Genomic DNA, 19,181 nt, shown 5'->3' with positions numbered 1-19,181 from the left:
TGATTCTTCAAATAGCCAACCTTTGCCTTGATGACAGCTTTGCACACTCGTCGCATTGTCTCAACCAGCTTCATGAGGTAGTCACCCGGAATGCATTTCAATTAACAGGTGTGCCTTCTTAAAAGTAAACTTGTGGAATTTAATTCCTTCTTAATGCATTTGTGCCAATCAGTTGTGTTGTGACAAGGTAGGGGTTATACAGATGGCAGGTGACCAGTTCAGTTTCTGTTATTGTGACCTCCCTCTTCACGGTTATCATGGAGCACTTCTCTTCATCTTTTTGGATCGTCTCCATTGTGTCAGAGGAACTTCTACATTCCCAGGAGGTTTCAGAGTTGGATGAGTGGTGAGGAAGCAATCCTTACATTCACCATAAGCACATAGCTTCGATTTCGGGTCACACATACTTGAGTTGACCATGTCCTCAAGGTTTTTGGTGGACAAAAGCCCAAGGCTGTGAAGAGAATTTGCCATGAACTGTAAATTCTCATGGGTTTTGCGGTGACAAGTTCCACGATCAGTGTCATTGGGCGTAACAACCCCAAATGTTCTGAGGCGGCAGAAGGAGGTATAGGACAACTGGCCAAGTTCCTCAGACAGGAATTTCCTATGCAGATTTGTCATTGTGTCAGTCAAAAGCCTCTTCTGCATTTTGTTCTTTAGTCATGTGATGGTTTGTTTGCGGCCGGTCGTTATATGACTTACATCATCACGGAGAAAGAAATCCTTCACTTTCCTTTTGATTTCTGTTTCTGTTCTGCTTTCCTTCCTCGTCAAAAAAGAGCAAAGGCCCCCTTCCAACTTTGCTCTCTTATTTGAAAAGCCCAACAGCGTCTGGGCATACTTCTGAAGTGTATACTTCTTCAACATATTAACAGAGGTCACTTTCGCAATGATTTCCTTGTTCTTCTGTTTCCTTGCATTTCTGTATTTTGTTTTGATATCTTTAATGAGAGATGTATGAAAGAGAAGAGCCCTCTTGATACGTTCTGTCACATTCTGAGGTCTCAGCAATGCTTTGACTGTTGAACGAGGCGATACAGATGCCTGTTCTCCCCTAATCCTTGCATTCCTCTTCCTGTACTTTTCCTTTTTTTTCCACTCCTTTGCCACTTCTGATTTTAAATGATCTATCTCTTTAGTTTACCAACTAATAATCTTAAATGCCTTATCTTAAGCATATTCTAATCTTGAAGGCCCAGGCTGATTTTCAGGAGTTTAGGGGGGTGTTTGGGACTGCAGCAACGCACTCAGCTTGGCCCTGCCTCTGAGTATCCTTTTTGAATCCCTCCATTTCTTCCTTTCTGCACACTGCACTCTGTCACTGAGTTCAGCTATTGCCTTCTTCTTCCCTGTCTCTTTATCTTTCCTCCATTTCTCCCTCTCTTTCTCTAGATACTCTCTCCTTCTTTCTGGGTCAGCATTACATGTGAGGAAGCAATCCTTACATTCACCATAAGCACATAGCTTCGATTTCGGGTCACACATACTTGAGTTGACCATGTCCTCAAGGTTTTTGGTGGACAAAAGCCCAAGGCTGTGAAGAGAATTTGCCATGAACTGTAAATTCTCATGGGTTTTGCAGTGACAAGTTTCACAATCAGTGTCATTGGGCGTAACAACCCCAAATGTTCTGAGGCGGCAGAAGGAGGTATAGGACAACTGGCCAAGTTCCTCAGACAGGAATTTCCTATGCAGATTTGTCATTGTGTCAGTCAAAAGCCTCTTCTGCATTCCACCAAAAATTCAGACATTTTAATTCCAAACTACAACATTTTCAGACAAGATAGAACTGCCAAAGGGGGCAGTGTTGCAATCTACTGCAAAGATAGCCTGCAGAGTTCTGTCCTACTATCCAGGTCTGTACCCAAACAATTTGAACTTCTACTTTTAAAAATCCACCTCTCTAAAAACAAGTCTCTCACCGTTGCCGCCTGCTATAGACCACCCTCTGCCCCCAGCTGTGCTCTGGATACCATATGTGAACTGATTGCCCCCCATCTATCTTCAGAGCTTGTGCTGCTAGGCGACCTAAATTGGAACATGCTTAACACCCCAGCCATCCCACAATCTAAACTTGATGCCCTCAACCTCACACAAATTATCAATGAACCTACCAGGTACCTCCCCAAAGCCTTAAACACGGGCACCCTCATAGATATCATCCTAACCAACTTGCCCTCTAAATACACCTCTGCTGTTTTCAACCAAGATCTCAGCGATCACTGCCTCATTGCCTGCATCCGTAATGGGTCAGCGGTCAAACGACCTCCACTCATCACTGTAAAACGCTCCCTGAAACACTTCAGCGAGCAGGCCTTTCTAATCGACCTGGCCGGGGTATCCTAGAAGGATATTGATCTCATCCCGTCAGTAGAGGATGCCTGGATATTTTTTTTAAATGCCTTCCTAACCATCTTAAATAAACATGCCCCATTCAAGAAATGTAGAACCAGGAATAGATATAGCCCTTGGTTCTCCCCAGACCTGACTGCCCTTAACCAACAAAAAAACATCCTATGGCGTTCTGCATTAGCATCGAACAGCCCCCGTGATATGCAGCTGTTCAGGGAAGCTAGAAACCATTATACACAGGCAGTTAGAAAAGCCAAGGCTAGCTTTTTCAAGCAGAAATTTGCTTCCTGCAACACTAACTCAAAAAAGTTCTGGGACACTGTAAAGTCCATGGAGAATAAGAACCCCTCCTCCCAGCTGCCCACTGCACTGAAGATAGGAAACACGGTCACCACTGATAAATCCACCATAATTGAGAATTTCAAAAAGCATTTTTCTACGGCTGGCCATGCTTTCCACCTGGCTTCTCCTACCCCGGTCAACAGCACTGCACCCCCCACAACAACTCGCCCAAGCCTTCCCCATTTCTCCTTCTCCCAAATCTGCTCAGCTGATGTTCTGAAAGAGCTGTAAAATCTGGACCCCTACAAATCAGCCGGGCTAGACAATCTGGACCCTTTCTTTCTAAAATGATCTGCCAAAATTGTTGCCACCCCTATTACTAGCCTGTTCAACCTCTCTTTCGTGTCGTCTGAGATTCCCAAAGATTGGAAAGCAGCTGCGGTCATCCCCCTCTTCAAAGGGGGTGACACTCTTGACCCAAACTGCTACAGACCTATATCTATCCTACCATGCCTTTCTAAGGTCTTCAAAAGCCAAGTCAACAAACAGATTACCGACCATTTCGAATCTCACCATACCTTCTCTGCTATGCAATCTGGTTTCAGAGCTGGTCATGGGTGCACCTCAGCCACGCTCAAGGTCCTAAATGATATCTTAACCGCCATCGATAAGAAACATTACTGTGCAGCCGTATTCATTGATCTGGCCAAGGCTTTCGACTCTGTCAATCACCACATCCTCATCGGCAGACTCGACAGCCTTGGTTTCTCAAATGATTGCCTCGCCTGGTTCACCAACTACTTCTCTGATAGAGTTCAGTGTGTCAAATCGGAGGGTCTGCTGTCCGGACCTCTGGCAGTCTCTATGGGGGTGCCACAGGGTTCAATTCTTGGACCGACTCTCTTCTCTGTATACATCAATGAGGTCGCTCTTGCTGCTGGTGAGTCTCTGATCCACCTCTACGCAGACGACACCATTCTGTATACTTCTGGCCCTTCTTTGGACACTGTGTTAACAACCCTCCAGGCAAGCTTCAACGCCATACAACTCTCCTTCCGTGGCCTCCAATTGCTCTTAAATACAAGTAAAACTAAATGCATGCTCTTCAACCGATCGCTACCGGTACCTACCCGCCTGTCCAACATTACTACTCTGGACGGCTCCGACTTAGAATACGTGGACAACTACAAATACTTAGGTGTCTGGTTAGACTGTAAACTCTCCTTCCAGACCCATATCAAACATCTCCAATCCAAAGTTAAATCTAGAATTGGCTTCCTATTTCGCAACAAAGCATCCTTCACTCATGCTGCCAAACATACCCTTGTAAAACTGACCATCCTACCAATCCTTGACTTTGTTGATGTCATTTACAAAATAGCCTCCAATACCCTACTCAACAAATTGGATGCAGTCTATCACAGTTAAATCCGTTTTGTCACCAAAGCCCCATATACTACCCACCATTGCGACCTGTACGCTCTCGTTGGCTGGCCCTCGCTTCATACTCGTCGCCAAACCCACTGGCTCCATGTCATCTACAAGACCCTGCTAGGTAAAGTCCCCCCTTATCTCAGCTCGCTGGTCACCATTGCATCTCCCACCTGTAGCACACGCTCCAGCAGGTATATCTCTCTAGTCACCCCCAAAACCAATTATTTCTTTGGCCGCCTCTCCTTCCAGTTCTCTGCTGCCAATGACTGGAACGAACTACAAAAATCTCTGAAACTGGAAACACTTATCTCCCTCACTAGCTTTAAGCACCAACTGTCAGAGCAGCTCACAGAGTACTGCACCTGTACATAGCCCACCTATAATTTAGCCCAAACAACTACCTCTTTCCCTACTGTATTTAATTAATTTATTTATTTTGCTCCTTTGCAAAACCCCCATTATTTTTATTTCTACTTTGCACATTCTCCCATTGCAAATCTACCATTCCAGTGTTTTACTTGCTATATTGTATCTACTTTGCCACCATGGCCTTTTTGCCTTTACCTCCCTTATCTCACCTCATTTGCTCACATCGTATATAGACTTGTTTATACTGTATTATTGACTGTATGTTTGTTTTACTCCATGTGTAACTCTGTGTCGTTGTATGTGTCGAACTGCTTTGCTTTATCTTGGCCAGGTCGCAATTGTAAATGAGAACTTGTTCTCAACTTGCCTACCTGGTTAAATAAAGGTGAAATAAATAAAATAAAATAAATACAATTCTGTTCTTTAGTCATGTGATGGTTTGTTTGCGGCCGGTCGTTATATGACTTACATCATCACGGAGAAAGAAATCCTTCACTTTCCTTTTGATTTCTGTTTCTGTTCTGCTTTCCTTCCTCGTCAAAAAAAGAGCAAAGGCCCCCTTCCAACTTTGCTCTCTTATTTGAAAAGCCCAACACCGTTCCTTGCGTTTCTGTATTTTGTTTTGATATCTTTAATGAGAGATGTATGAAAGAGAAGAGCCCTCTTGATACGTTCTGTCACATTCTGAGGTCTCAGCAATGCTTTGACTGTTGAACGAGGCGATACAGATGCCTGTTCTCCCCTAATCCTTGCATTCCTCTTCCTGTACTTTTCCTTTTTTTTCCCGCTCCTTTGCCACTTCTGATTTTAAATGATCTATCTCTTTAGTTTACCAACTAATAATCTTAAATGCCTTATCTTAAGCATATTCTAATCTTGAAGGCCCAGGCTGATTTTCAGGAGTTTAGGGGGGTGTTTGGGACTGCAGCAACGCACTCAGCTTGGCCCTGCCTCTGAGTATCCTTTTTGAATCTCTCCATTTCTTCCTTTCTGCACACTGCACTCTGTCACTGAGTTCAGCTATTGCCTTCTTCTTCCCTGTCTCTTTATCTTTCCTCCATTTCTCCCTCTCTTTCTCTAGATACTCTCTCCTTCTTTCTGGGTCAGCATTACGTCGTTCTCTGTATTGTCGCTGCACTAAGAGGAGGTGCCATTCCTTCAGAAAGACCTGATTCAATTGATATTTATTTATTCTTAAAATACTATACATGCTATATATACTGTAATTGTGTAACTACAATTTATGAATAAAAACACATATTTTGCAACACATTACTGCAAGGTATCCATTTGTCCAACCTGTTGAGTGCATGTCCACCCTGTACCTTGTACATGGATAACAGGGTGGACAATAACAGGGTAGACATTTTGAGCTAAAGTTAGCAACTATGCTCCAAGTGATCGTGATGAAGCTAAGATAATGGCTGCCACATGAAAAGTAATTTGCATTGTTTGACAAATATATTTTGAAATTATGAAATTCGATTAACGTCTTTTGTATTTTTGCATACTCACCAGATTCACCATAATTGTTTTCCCGCCAAGGAAGTGGCATAATATCCTGTCTGTAATGTCATTGTAGAAAATATATATTTTTATAATATATATTTTCTTAGTGCCAGTAAGCACAATGTAACAGGGTGGACAACGATTTTGAGGACGTACAGAAAATAGTCAATATTCTTAGGAAAAGTGTTGTCACGTTCTGACCATAGTTCTTTTGTGTTTTCTTTGTTTTAGTGTTGGTCAGGACGTGAGCTGAGTGGGCATTCTATGTTGTGTGTCTAGTTTTCCCGTTTCTATGTTTGGCCTGATATGGTTCTCAATCAGAGGCAGGTGTTAGTCATTGTCTCTGATTGGGAACCATATTTAGGTAGCCTGTTTTGTGTTGGGTTTTTGTGGGTGGTTGTCTTCTGTCTTCGTGTGTTTGCACCAGACAGAACTGTTTCGGTTTTTCCACATTTGTTGTTTTGTATTTTGTAGTGTTCACGTTTATCATCTATATTAAACATGATGAACACAAACCAAGTGCTTGGGCAAGTCCAAAGGGGGATGGGTATGTCTCTTCATAAACAACGAACTGTATCGGGCCATAAACAAACAAGGAACCAGCTCAACCAGAGGCAGCGTTTCTGGTGGTTAGAATTTAATGTGAGGAGATTTCAAGTCATTCTACCTCAATTTTACCAACACAATGTAACAGGGTGGACAACGATTTTGAAGACGTACAGGAAATAGTCAATATTCTTAGAAAAAGTGCATCATTCAACATAAAAAGACTATACATAAGATAACATTTAATGACGAAAATTTGTAAATATCTTTTTAAATGTATAATTTTATTCCGAATTATTCTCGTTGAAGTTGATTGAGCAGCACTTGGGACATTGAAAAACTGCCTCCTTCCAGTGAAATAAAATAGTCTAAAATGTACTTCTATGTCATTATGCTTCTATTATCATGAAGGCATACATACACAATGATTATTTTGAAATTTAATCCAGTGTATATTTTTTATATACAATTTTGAATGATTTATCTTGAGGACAAAAAATAACACTTTTTTTGACCGTTGAGTGTTTTTTCCCCAGCCACATTCACTAGCATTTAATCATAGCGTAAATCCACTTCATTTGCCAGTCTTTGCTTAGATGTGTGTTTGGCATATGCTATTCTAGCAGATAAAATGTTGACGATTTTCTTCACACATCATTGCAGCGGCACGATCAGACGAAAGCGGCCTCGGGCAAGTCCAAAGGGGGATGGGTATGTCTCTTCATAAACAACAAACTGTATCAGGCCATAAACAAACAAGAAACCAGCTCAACCAGAGGCAGCGTTTCTGGTGGGAAGAATTTAATGCGAGGAGATTTTAAACCAATTTAAAATCTCAATTTTACGGCGCTAAAAGGCGCGCTATAACTCTAGACCTCTTTTATTCTGCCCACAGAAAAGCATATAAGGCGCTCCCTCGTCCTCCCTTCAGCAAATCTGACCATGACGCAGTGTTTCTGGTGGACAGAATTTAACGCGGGAATATTTAAAACCATTCTACCTCAGCTGAAATAAATAATTCTCTCTGGGGACCCAATAAAACCTTTACTGAATGGGTGTTGAAAGATAAAGTTGGTTGTCTTGTGGTCCCACAGATTATTGTGAAAGGTTGGGTGCTCTGGTGCCTTACTTCCGTCCCTCTGCTGTGTGTTTTATGTAAGGGCCCTAGTCCTAACTCAAACAACGTGTTACATCACCCCAGTCTGCTATAAACCGGACCCTTTTTCAGAGCAACAAGTGCCGGGCCAGTTCCAGCTAGATCTGTGCCTCTCCTCAGTCACCTACCCCCATTCCACCATTGGTACGCTACACATTGTGACCTGTTGCATACTATATCAATCCCAGACTACGTGCATCTTGGGCTGCATGTGAGGAACTCTGAGAATATTTTGTGCCCGGGACTCTTAAGGTGTTTTGGGTCATTTGACAGGGGGAAGGAAGCCTGTCTTCAGAGGGTATTTATGGACACTCCTGACCTGCAAACCAATATTTAATTTCAGAATTGGTTAATATTTGGTTAGGGTCAGTTTTAGATATTGGTCAGCAGTATACCTATAATCTCCCCTCTCACAATTGGCTGATCACCTCCGTTTTAAAAATCTGCACACCAATGAGGAAACAGAACTGGGTCACAGCCCTCAATGATCAGCCAATTGGATGTTTAAGACTTCCAGTGTGGACCCTCTGCAACAGCTCCTCACCTCAGGCAGGGACACAGATAAGGTTAGAGAAACAAGGCCAAAGCATTTTCTCACTAAGTGTAACTATCTGTGTACTTCAATATCAACATTGTGGCAACGGTTTTTACCATTTATATTTGACAAATAGCCTATTCAATGGGCAGACTACGCTGTTCTTAAAATTTGTCAGTGACCTCTAAAAGTGCCCTCCTTTATGTGCACCATCTTATCAAGGGCATCAAGAAAATTCTCCATTCAAACTTGTCATTTGTAAGGGTTTTATGACCCTGTAAATTGAGGGATCTTAGGGGACACCTGAACCAAATCCTGACTGATCAAGTTGAAGTCGGAAGTTTACATACAGTTAATTTTTCAACCACTCCACACATTTCTTGTTAAAAACTATAGTTTTGGCAAGTCGTTTAGGATATCTACTTTGTGCATAACACAAGTCAATTTTCCAACAATTGTTTAAAGACAGACGATTTCACTTATAACTCACTGTATCAGAAGTTATTTTATTTGACCTATTATTTAACTAGGCAAGTCAGTTAAGAACAAATTCTTATTTTCAATGACAGCCCAGGAACAGTGGGTTAATTGCCTGTTCAGGGGGAGAATGACAGATTTGTACCTGGGATTTGAACTTGCAACCTTTGGTTACTAGTCCAAAGCTCTAACCACTAGGCTACCCTGCCGCCCCAACGCATACATTAAGTTGACTGTGCCTTTAAGCAGCTTGGAAAATTCCAGAAAACAATGTCATGGCTTTAGAAGCTTCTGATAGGATAATTGACATCACATGAATCAATTGGAGGTGTACCTGTGGCTGTATTTCAAGGCTTACCTTCAAAATCTTTGCCTCTTTGCTTGAAATGATGGGAAAATCTAAAGAAATCAGCCAAGACCTCAGAAAAAACATTGTAGACCTCCACAAGTCTGGTTCATCCTTAGAAGCAATTTCCAAATGCCTGAAGGTACCATGTTCATCTGTACAAACAATAGTATGCAAGTATAAACACCATGGGACTTTGCAGCCGTCATACCGCTCAGGAAGGAGACGTGTTCTGTCTCCTAGAGATGAACGTACTTTGGTGCGAATGCAAATCAATCCCAGAACAACAGCAAAGGACCTTGTGAAGATGCTGGAGGAAACAGGTACAAAAGTATCTACAGTATATCCACAGTAAAACAAGTCCTATATCGACAAAACCTGAAAGGCCGCTCAGCAAGGTGGAAGCCACTGCTCCAAAACCACAATAAAAAAGACAGACTACGGTTTGCAACTGCACATGGGGACAAAGATCGTACTTTTTGGAGAAATGTCCTCTGGTCTGATGAAACAAAAATAGAACTGTTTGGCCATAATGACCATCGTTATGTTTAGAGGAAAAGGGGGGAGGCTTGCAAGCCGAAGAACACCATCCCAACCGTGAAGCCCGGGGGTGGCAGCATCATGTTGTGGAGGTGCTTTGCTGCAGGAAGGACTGGTGCACTTCTCAAAATAGATGGCATCATGAGGAGGAAAATTATCTGGATATATTGAAGCAACATCTCAAGACATCAGTCAGGAAGTTAATGCTTGGTCGCAAATGGGTCTTCCAAATGAGCAATGATCCCAAGCATACTTCCAAAGTTCTGGCAAAATGGCTTAAGGACAACAAAGTAAAGGTATTGGAGTGCCTATCACAAAGCCCGGACTTCAATCCTATAGAAAATTTGTCAGCAGAACTGATAAAGTGTGTGCGAGCAAGGAGGCCTACCAACCTGACTCAGTTACACCAGCTCTGTCAGGAGGAATGGGCCAAATCTCACCCAACTTATTGTGGGAAGCTTGTAGAAGGCTACCTGAAATGTTTGACCCAAGGCAATGCTATCAAATACTAATTGAGTGTATGTAAACTTCAGACCCACTGGGAATGTGATGAAAGAAATAAAAGCTGAAATAAATAATTCTCTCTACTATTATTCTGACATTTCACAATCTTAAAATGAAGTGGTGATCCCAACTGACCTAACTAGGATTAAATGTCAGGAATTGTGAAAAACTGAGGTTAAATGTATTTGGCTAAGGTGTATGTAAACTTCCGACTTCAACTGTATAAGATAATACTGATTATCATAACTGTTAGGATAGACATGTCAACATAGTTTTGGGAACAACAGCGTGACATGCCTTCTTTTGAGACACTTTTGTTACGTCATACCAGAACTGGTTGTCACCTAATTTTCCTTTATAAGACAATGGAATTACAGTAATTACATTTCACCTGGCATGGTTAGTCCATCTTGCATGGTATGTTGAAACTTTGGTACAATAACGTAAACCAAAGAACCACTGGTGTTCCACAGTGGTGGTCAGGAGGTCATTGATAGGACAGGCCAGTAGAAGAGGCGGCAGGTAGCCTAGTGGTTAGTGTTGGGCCAGTAACCGAAAGGTTGCTAGATTGAATCCCCGAGCTGACCATGTAAAAATCTGTCGTTGTGCCCCTGAACAGGCAGTTAACCCACTGTTCCTAGGCCGTCATTGTAAATAAGAATTTGTTCTTAACTGACTTGCCAAGTTAAATCAATGTTAAGTAAAAATAAATACAAAATAAAAGGCCTTCAAATGCTGAGTGCATGAATATCTCCTATCTCCTATGGCTATTGGTCAGAATTTCATCCAATAATACAAAAAAATACTGTAGATATGAGATGTTTAAGTTTCGTTAAATTTAGTTTGTTGTTTTAGTTTATTTATTTGCACTGTAGAAAGAAGCCTCACCAGAATCTAAATAGTAAATTCATAACACAGATTATAAGAAATGGTACTCCAGACAGTGTCACGACTTTCGCCGAAGTCGGTCCCTCTCTTTGTTCGGGGCGGCGTTCGGCGGTCAACGTCACCGGCTTTCTAGCTATTGCCGATCCACTTTTCATTTTCCATTTGTTTTGTCTTTGTTTCACACACCTGTTGTCAATCCCACAATCACTTGTTCATTATTTAACCCTCTGTTCCCCACATGGTTTTTGTGAGTGATTGTTTATTGTATATTTCGGTCCGTCTGTGTGTGCTAAATATGTTTCTTTGTATATTTGCCTTTTTTGAGTAAAGCACGTTTTTTACTCGTATATGCTGTCCTGCGCCTGACTCTCTCACCAGCTACACACAGGACTCTTTACAGAATCATTCACCCCCAGTGTCCAGCTGGGCGCCTGTACGTTCCGCCTACTGTCCGCAACCTTTTGATCTATTGGGCCCATACGTCACCCTCCTCTGGTCATCCTGGCATTGGGCGGATGGTGCGCTGCCTTAGTGGGAAGTACTGGTGGCCCACCTTGGCCAAGGACGTGAGGGTGCGCCCAGTGCAAGGCTCCCAGGAACCTGCCCAGAGGGAAATTACAACCCCTACCTGTTTCACAACGGCCGTGGTTGCACCTGTCAGTGGACTTCCTGACAGATCTTCCTCCCTCACAGGGCAACACCACGATCCTGGTTGTTGTGGATCGGTTTTCTAAGTCCTGCCGTCTCCTCCCTTTGCCCAGCCTCCCTACAGCCCTACAGACTGCGGAGGCCCTGTTCACTCATGTCTTCCAGCACTACGGGGTGCCTGAGGACATAGTCTGAGCGAGGTCCCCAGTTCACGTCCAGGGTCTGGAGAGCGTTCATGGAACGTCTGGGGATCTCGGTCAGCCTCACCTCAGGTTTTCACCCCGAGAGTAACGGGCAGGTGGAGAGAGTCAACCAGGATATGGGTAGGTTTCTGCGGTCATATTGCCAGGTCCGGCTGGGGGACTGGGCGGCGTTCATCCCCTGGCCAGAGATGGCCCAAAACTCACTCCGCCACTCCTCCACTAACCTCTTTCCTTTCCAGTGCATACTGGGGTATCAGCCGGTTCTGGCACCGTTGCATCAGAGCTAGATCGAAGCTCCTGCGGTGGTTTAAGCGCTCGGAGGAGACCTGGGATGCCGCCCATGTGAACCTACACCAGGTCGTGAGGCGGCAAAAAGAGGGCGCAGACCGCCACTGCAGCGAGGCCCCCGTGTTCGCACCGGGGTTCCCGGGTCTGGCTCTCGACCCAAAACCTGCCCCTCTGCCTGCCCTGCCGGAAGCTGGGGCCGCAGTGTGTGGGGCCATTTATAGTCCTGAGGAGAATAAACGAGGTATGTTACAGGTTACAGCTTCCCCAGATTATCATATTAACCCTTTGTTCCATGTGTCTCTCCTCAGGCCGGTGGTGGCTGGTCCCCTCCAGGAAGCTGAGGTATGTGAGGTTCCTCCGCCCCCTCTGGACATCGAGGGGGCACCGGCGTATGCTGTTCGAGCTATCCTGGAATCGAGGCGTCGGGCGAGGGGCCTTCAGTACCTCGTGGAGTGGGAGGGGTACGGTCCGGGGGAGAGATGCTGGGTGCCGGTGGAGGACGTTCTGGACCCTTCGTTGCTGCGGGATTTCCACCGTCTCCTCCGGGTCGACCCCGAGGTTGGTGTCGGTGCGCGGCTCCAGGGGGGGTGTGGTACTGCCACGACTTCCGCCGAAGTCGGTCCCTCTCCTTGTTTGGGCGGCGTTCGGCGGTCGACGTCACCGGCTTTCTAGCTACTGCCGAACCACTTTTCATTTTCCATTTGTTTTGTCTTTGTTTCACACACCTGTTGTCAATCCCACAATCACTTGTTCATTATTTAACCCTCTGTTCCCCACATAGTTTTTGTGAGTGATTGTTTATTGTCTATTTCGGTCCGTCTGTGTGTGCTAAAGATGTTTCTTTGTATATTTGACTTTTTTGAGTAAAGCACGTTGTCATGACTCCCACCGAAGGTGGCTCCCCTGCCTGTTCGGGCGGCGCTCGGCGGTCGTCGTCGCCGGTCTACTAGCCGCCACCGATCCCCTTTTCTTTTTCTGTTTGTTTGGTCTTATTGGTCGCACCTGTCTCTTATTTTGTTTTTTGATTCAGTCTATTTAAGCCTCTTTAAGTCTGTTTTTGTGCGGGCTTGTTTTCTGTTAATCAGGTTGTGCGTGTTGTGTTCCTGTCCGTTTGTGCCCTGTGTTGGGTTGGCCAATTTTGTGACTGATTTTGCCTGTTGTTTTGGGCGTTCGCTTTGGAAACCTAATAAAGTCAGGTTTCCCCAGTATCCTCTGCCCTCTGCATTTGATTCCACACCCAACACTCCAGGCATTGTGACTCCAGGCATTTTTCCTCATATCTGCTGTCCTGCGCCTGACTCTCTCACCAGCTACACACAGGACTCTTTACAGACAGGATATTCAGGAAAAATGTGTATAATTATATTTATTTTTAAATATCACTCATACAGTACAAAAGAGGGTGAAGAAAATACAACCAATGGTATAGTTTACATGAACATAAAACATGCTAAATACAAACAACAATACTACTCTACTTGGTTCATTTTAAACCAAGAAGATAATCATCTAGGCAATTCAATTGGAAGACTACTACTGCCAGAGCAGTAGACTGTATGCCTATCAACGCCTTTCAATGCTTTTCTATCTTAACCGTAAGCTATTGCTGAATCGAAAGTCCGTTCATCCTTCAGCCAGTCATGCCCTTTCAGGAGTATACTGCACACAGTCTGGAATGATTTGGCCCAATGGTGTTCATGACTCATAATCAGATGCACATATTGGTAGTGCACAATGAAGTAGGGGAGCTAAAGCTGGAACGATCTGGGGAATGGAGTGATGGAGAAAGAATCAGCAGAACCCAAAGCCGTTTGTCTGCCTAGCTGGAAGACATGCCCAACTGCTGCTTCAGTTTCTGGAGCTGTTCCATGCTGATGTTGTTGCCTCCACATACCACGATCACCACAGGGCCCAGGTCCTGCTTCAGCTTGCCCTCCTTCTGCAGTCTGGGAATGATGTCACAGTACACAGCTGCCAGGGCAGCGCCACACGCAGGCTCCACCAGGACCTTCTCATCGTCTGGAGCAGGAAGAGGAATTCAGTATCAGAGAGGCTTGTGGGCTTTTTTAGGTATACAGTAGTAATCATATGATCCTCTACACAGGTCTAGCCTACTGTTTGTGATGCTCACCAACAAAGCGCTCGACAGCTTTGACAGCATCCTGGTCTGTGACCACCTCGGAGTAAACGGTATGTTCGCCAGCAAGTTTCAGGGTCTGTGCAGATACTCTTGTCAGGCCCAATGTTGTGGCAATGCTGTGTAGATGAAAATGATAGAATTGTTGTTGTGCATACGGCTTTGCCTTCTTTTTTTGTGCTAACATATTACTTTTTGTCTGTAATGTTATCAGATATGTAAATAGCCCACCCAATCTACCTACCTCATCCCCATATTGTTTTTATGTACTTTTCTGCTCTTTTGCACACCAGTATTCTACTTGCACATCATCATCTCCTCATCAATCACTCCAGTGTTAATTTGCTAAATTGTAATTACTCCGCTACTATGACCTATTTATTGCCTTACCTCCTCACGCCATTTGCACACACTGTAGATAGACTTTATTTTTTTCTATTGTGTTATTGACTGTACACTTGTTTATACCATGTGTAACTCTGTGTTGTTGTTTGTGTCGCACTGCTTTGCTTTATCTTGGCCAGGTCGCAGTTGTAAATGAGAACTTGTTCTCAACTAGCCTACCTGGTTAAATAAAAGTTATATTATTATTTGTTTTTTTAAAGATCCTGGTCTCTCAGTGTGAGTGTGACTCTTACAATTTCTTACCTTGTGATCTCAGGCAGAGTGATCAACTTCCCAGCCTTTATAGCAGCATTAAGGCTGTGTGCCCCCATGGTCTCCATCGCTACGACTGGAACATTTTCCCAGCCGGCGCGACGCAGTCCTTCGACAACCCCGTTCATGAGGCCTCCACCTCCAACTGACAACACCATCGCCCCAGGCTTCTCCTGCAGCTCGGACTCCACTTCCTTCACCAGAGACGCATGGCCCTCCCTACACACACATTGAAAAAAAATGTGTTTTCACTTTTCATTCACAATACATTTTATGATACATTGCAAAGCAGTCCTTAGAATCTGCTTTGTATACATCGTTCTATGTTGACTGGAATGGAACACTAACAATCTTTCGGAATAAGCTATGTTGTTAATCGTTCATGAGACAAGAAAAGGCTGCTGGTTCTGCTATAATGCTGCTGATAACATTGAAGTCTATTCAGCTGAAGTGTATAGTTAGTGTTTGGCTGTGAAATTAACCAGAAACATTTGGCTGCCATGAGGGTTCAGTCATCTTGTAGAATTAGATTATCTTCAATCCCTCTTGTTAACTGCAGCACAAAAATGCACGATAAGATATCCTCATAGATTCTGCCAATCATCCTATCATTGCACAGAGAACAATGTACAAGTTTTACTCAGTAAAGCATGGTAACACTCAGGATACTATGCATAATAAATGTATACAAGAAAATATGCCACGCAAAGTTTCATTTGGATTGGAATAGAGTTGAATGTTTCTTATCCCTTATCAGCTTTCCTTATTTCATGGAAGACACTCTTACTTTGACTATTATTATCAGTACATTCACAGGAAATAGAGCAACACTGAAGTTGCTGAAGTGTATTGATATGGTATCTGTAACTCACCAGATGAGAGGGTCATCAAAGGGAGAGATGAAGATCCATCCAGGGTTGTTGGCCACAAGCTGTTGTCCATATTCGATGCTCACATTCAACGCCTTGCCATGAATGACCACATCGGCGCCTTCGTCCCTCAGCCTCTCAACTGTTGGTTCCGGGGTGACACTGGGCACGACAATGGTGGCAGGTACCCCAAGCTTACGGGCAGAGTAAGCAGCCGCCATACCAGCATTTCCTCCTGTGATGGAGCAATGACATTGGCCACTTTAGGAAAACGGATACTATACGGAGAGTGCTTAAATGAAAGATCCCATAAGAATATAGATTTCTGAGATAATATGTTATGCTTCTTGTATTGTGACAAAGATTTTTAAGCAGTGATTTCAAGGTGATTACTCACCTGAACAGCAGACAAATCTCTCACAGCCTCGTTCAGCCCACTGAAAGACAACAAAGAGCACATGATATGACTCACAGTTCTGTTCCCCTTTATGAGAAGAACTCAAGGGACCCCACATTGAAAATATCAAATCAAATCAAATTAGTCACATGTCCAGTATTCAGACAGGGACTGACCTCCTCAAACTGGTCTGGACTGGTCCTACTGGGAACATGCTATATACCATTCACCTGCACATCCACACCCCATGTTGTTTTGCTGGGGCCCCTAACATGCATTCTAGCACAACAACATCATCCCATCTTATCACAAGCACCCCCTCACTCCACATCCTTTTCCTCTCCTAACTCATAGGTATGGGTGATTCACTCACTGTCTTGCAAAGGTGTCCAATGCCCCTGATCTTGAAGGATCCTGTGGGCTGGGATGACTCTAGTTTCAGGTAGACAGAGGTGCCTGCTATTTTGGTCAGGGCAAGGCTCTCCCTCAGTGGGGTGGCCACGTGAAGAGCTCTCTCCTGTGGGTTGTTCATTTCTCTAGCTGAGGACAGACAAGTTGATTAATTAATGTGTGACAAGTATGAAAGCACATGAATTCATACATTTTCAATAATTGTGGAGGAAGAGCTTAACATGATTGTACTCTTGTGTTCAGTCACTACATTATGCAGACACTCTCATCCAGAGCAGTTGTGGTTAGGTGCCTTGATCAAGAGCACATAGACAGATGTGCAACCTTTTGCTTACTGGCCCAATGCTCTTAACCACTAGGCTACATTTAAGTGTTAATTCACAGAGAAAGATCAGCAGTGGATACAAGCATTAGAGGAAGAGCTCCACATCAATGAACATCCCCCACATTAAAGGTTGAGTTCAATATCACTCTATTAGCACTACAGAAAGAACATCAATAAAAACCTAGAAGCAAGCAAGGGAGTACACTGACACTCTAAGACAATACAAACTTTGTAATAAATACAGGTAAAAAAAATACATAAAATAGGTGCTTATAATAGGTACTTAAATATAATATTTCTTACATCAAATTAATTATGTAGGCATATTATAATTTTCTTCTAAAGCTTTTACAATTGCTTCAATAACAGACACTATAAATAAAAAATATGAATAATCCAAACAAGCACATATATTGCAGGCTTTAAGACCAAGACAATCAAAGTAAAGTTTCACTTTACCTTAGTAGACTTCTGTTTTAGGGTAAAATGCAAACTTCTCAACAGTCAGGTCAAGTGGGAAATAGACAGTTCCAGTCGAGCTTTCACTGATGAGAATTAGAAGATGTTTTTATTCCTACTCGGCAGCGGGGACCTCCCTCCGCAACCAATCACCGGTGGGCACTCCTCTGATGTCACACAACACTTTACCTAGACGAGACGTGGGGATTTTAGAGTTTTTGTCACACACCATTCCCCTAATAAGGTCTAAGACAACATAATATATTGTACATTTCTGTTAAATGTATTGGTTTTGGGCTAGCATGGTGATGTACTCAAATTGATTAACCCATATGATCACCGCTACATTTAAGAAAAATAGGATTAACATAATGTCTTTGGAAGTTAGAGCAAATCTGTATTAACTGTCCTGCATATTATAATACATTATATTTATATTTGCTGGGTCTTTAGGCTATAAACTGTAGTAACTTAATTAATGGGCACCTCAACTTACATCATGCATTATCAAATACGCCTAGATAGGCCTACAAAAATCCGTAGGCTATTGCTAAAATGATGGTCATAATTTGGATAATGGAAACAACGTTAAATTACATTCCCCTCCCTAGCAGGAGAATACCCAATACAGAAGGAAATGCATCTTACTTGTATTCACAAACGCACGTTTGTGTCCCTTGCTTTTATGACCCTTGCTTTAGTAGTATTCACATTTTACGTTATTGACAGTGTGTAATAAATTACTGAACTAATAATTTAAACGTGAGTACAAAACTGGGTCAGTCTATAGATAAGTGTACAGACCATTTTTACACGGTGTCCTCTGGCTGCGCTTGCTTTGCTGCAGGGGTCCATATCATTGTCATTGCCAAAAGAGTCGCGACTATTTTGACTCCGCGCTACCAAAAGCGGCGGATTCGACCGAACACATCTAGGCGAGTGGCCTCTGCTCAGCGGCAGCAAATGTCATGTTGACGACTCAAACCTGACTGATCCCGCTTGGAATAGAAAGAGAATCCCGAGAGTATAGGCATTAAAACAAATGGGTCGTTCTATAAACCTTTTTCGTCCCTTTGATATTTTAAGTCGACATTGTGCACAAATATTTCATTTTAATAGCCCGCTATATTAAATTGGTGCCCTTTAATATAGACCATTAATATAGACCACATGGAGAATTCAATCAATCTGGATTTTTAAATTAATAAAGACTTACTAAAGTGCTGTTTAACCATATTTTAACCCACTTAATCCTAACATTTCTCCAGCTTTTCACCATCATTGTAAAGCCTTAATTATTTTGCTGCTTTGAAAAAGTCATTTCTGAAGATATTTATTTATTCAATGCGTGATTCATTTACTTCTATCCCTAATGTTTAGGTCAACCCTGTTATGTGAACTGAACTCTCATTTTAATATGGTGAAACTATCCTTTTTAAAATATGTTTTTTCAAAATAAATATTGAAAATATAATAGTCAAATCATAATGTGAAAGCGGTTAAGCAAGCTGGTTCTACTCTTTGTTGATGTTTTTTTGTGGTGAAAATTTGAACGGTCAAATATGCATAGATAGACAGGCTAGAATTTTTGGGGGATCAATTTCACTTTTTGTGCTGTACCTTGTCATGCTGCTTGCTTTGCTAGTATCACTTGGTCAAACCTGTTACTTTATTTGGCACTTACTATAGTGGGAATTTTTTTTAAAAAGTCGAACCTGCTTTTTATGACAGACTGTTAAAATCAGCTGAAATTAAAAGTTATTTTTGACAAAGATACACTTCTCAAAAGGCACCGAATTGTTTGAAAAACCCAAGTATATTCGGATACATTTTTGCTGAAAATAAA

The 19,181-nt window shown here is 42.8% G+C and overlaps 1 protein-coding gene across 1 annotated transcript; it reads right to left on the bottom strand.

Annotated features, from left to right (window-relative positions):
- Positions 1-13,512: 13,512 nt before the first annotated feature.
- LOC139389927 (L-serine dehydratase/L-threonine deaminase-like) lies at positions 13,513-17,398 on the bottom strand. Its single transcript, XM_071136962.1, has 7 exons — positions 17,336-17,398; positions 16,514-16,680; positions 16,141-16,180; positions 15,747-15,978; positions 14,866-15,093; positions 14,212-14,336; positions 13,513-14,099 (listed from the first exon to the last, which is right to left on the bottom strand). Exons 2-7 carry the CDS (start codon positions 16,670-16,672, stop codon positions 13,900-13,902), a joined length of 984 nt encoding a protein of 327 aa, XP_070993063.1. The 5' UTR covers positions 16,673-16,680; positions 17,336-17,398; the 3' UTR covers positions 13,513-13,899.
- Between the last annotated feature and the right edge of the window lie 1,783 nt (positions 17,399-19,181).

The sequence above is a fragment of the Oncorhynchus clarkii genome, chromosome 30, assembly GCF_045791955.1.
Source record: "Oncorhynchus clarkii lewisi isolate Uvic-CL-2024 chromosome 30, UVic_Ocla_1.0, whole genome shotgun sequence".
Taxonomy (NCBI): Eukaryota; Metazoa; Chordata; class Actinopteri; order Salmoniformes; family Salmonidae; genus Oncorhynchus; species Oncorhynchus clarkii.
The sequence above is the reverse complement of the archived record's forward strand: the minus strand, read 5'-3'. Positions and strand labels throughout refer to the sequence as shown.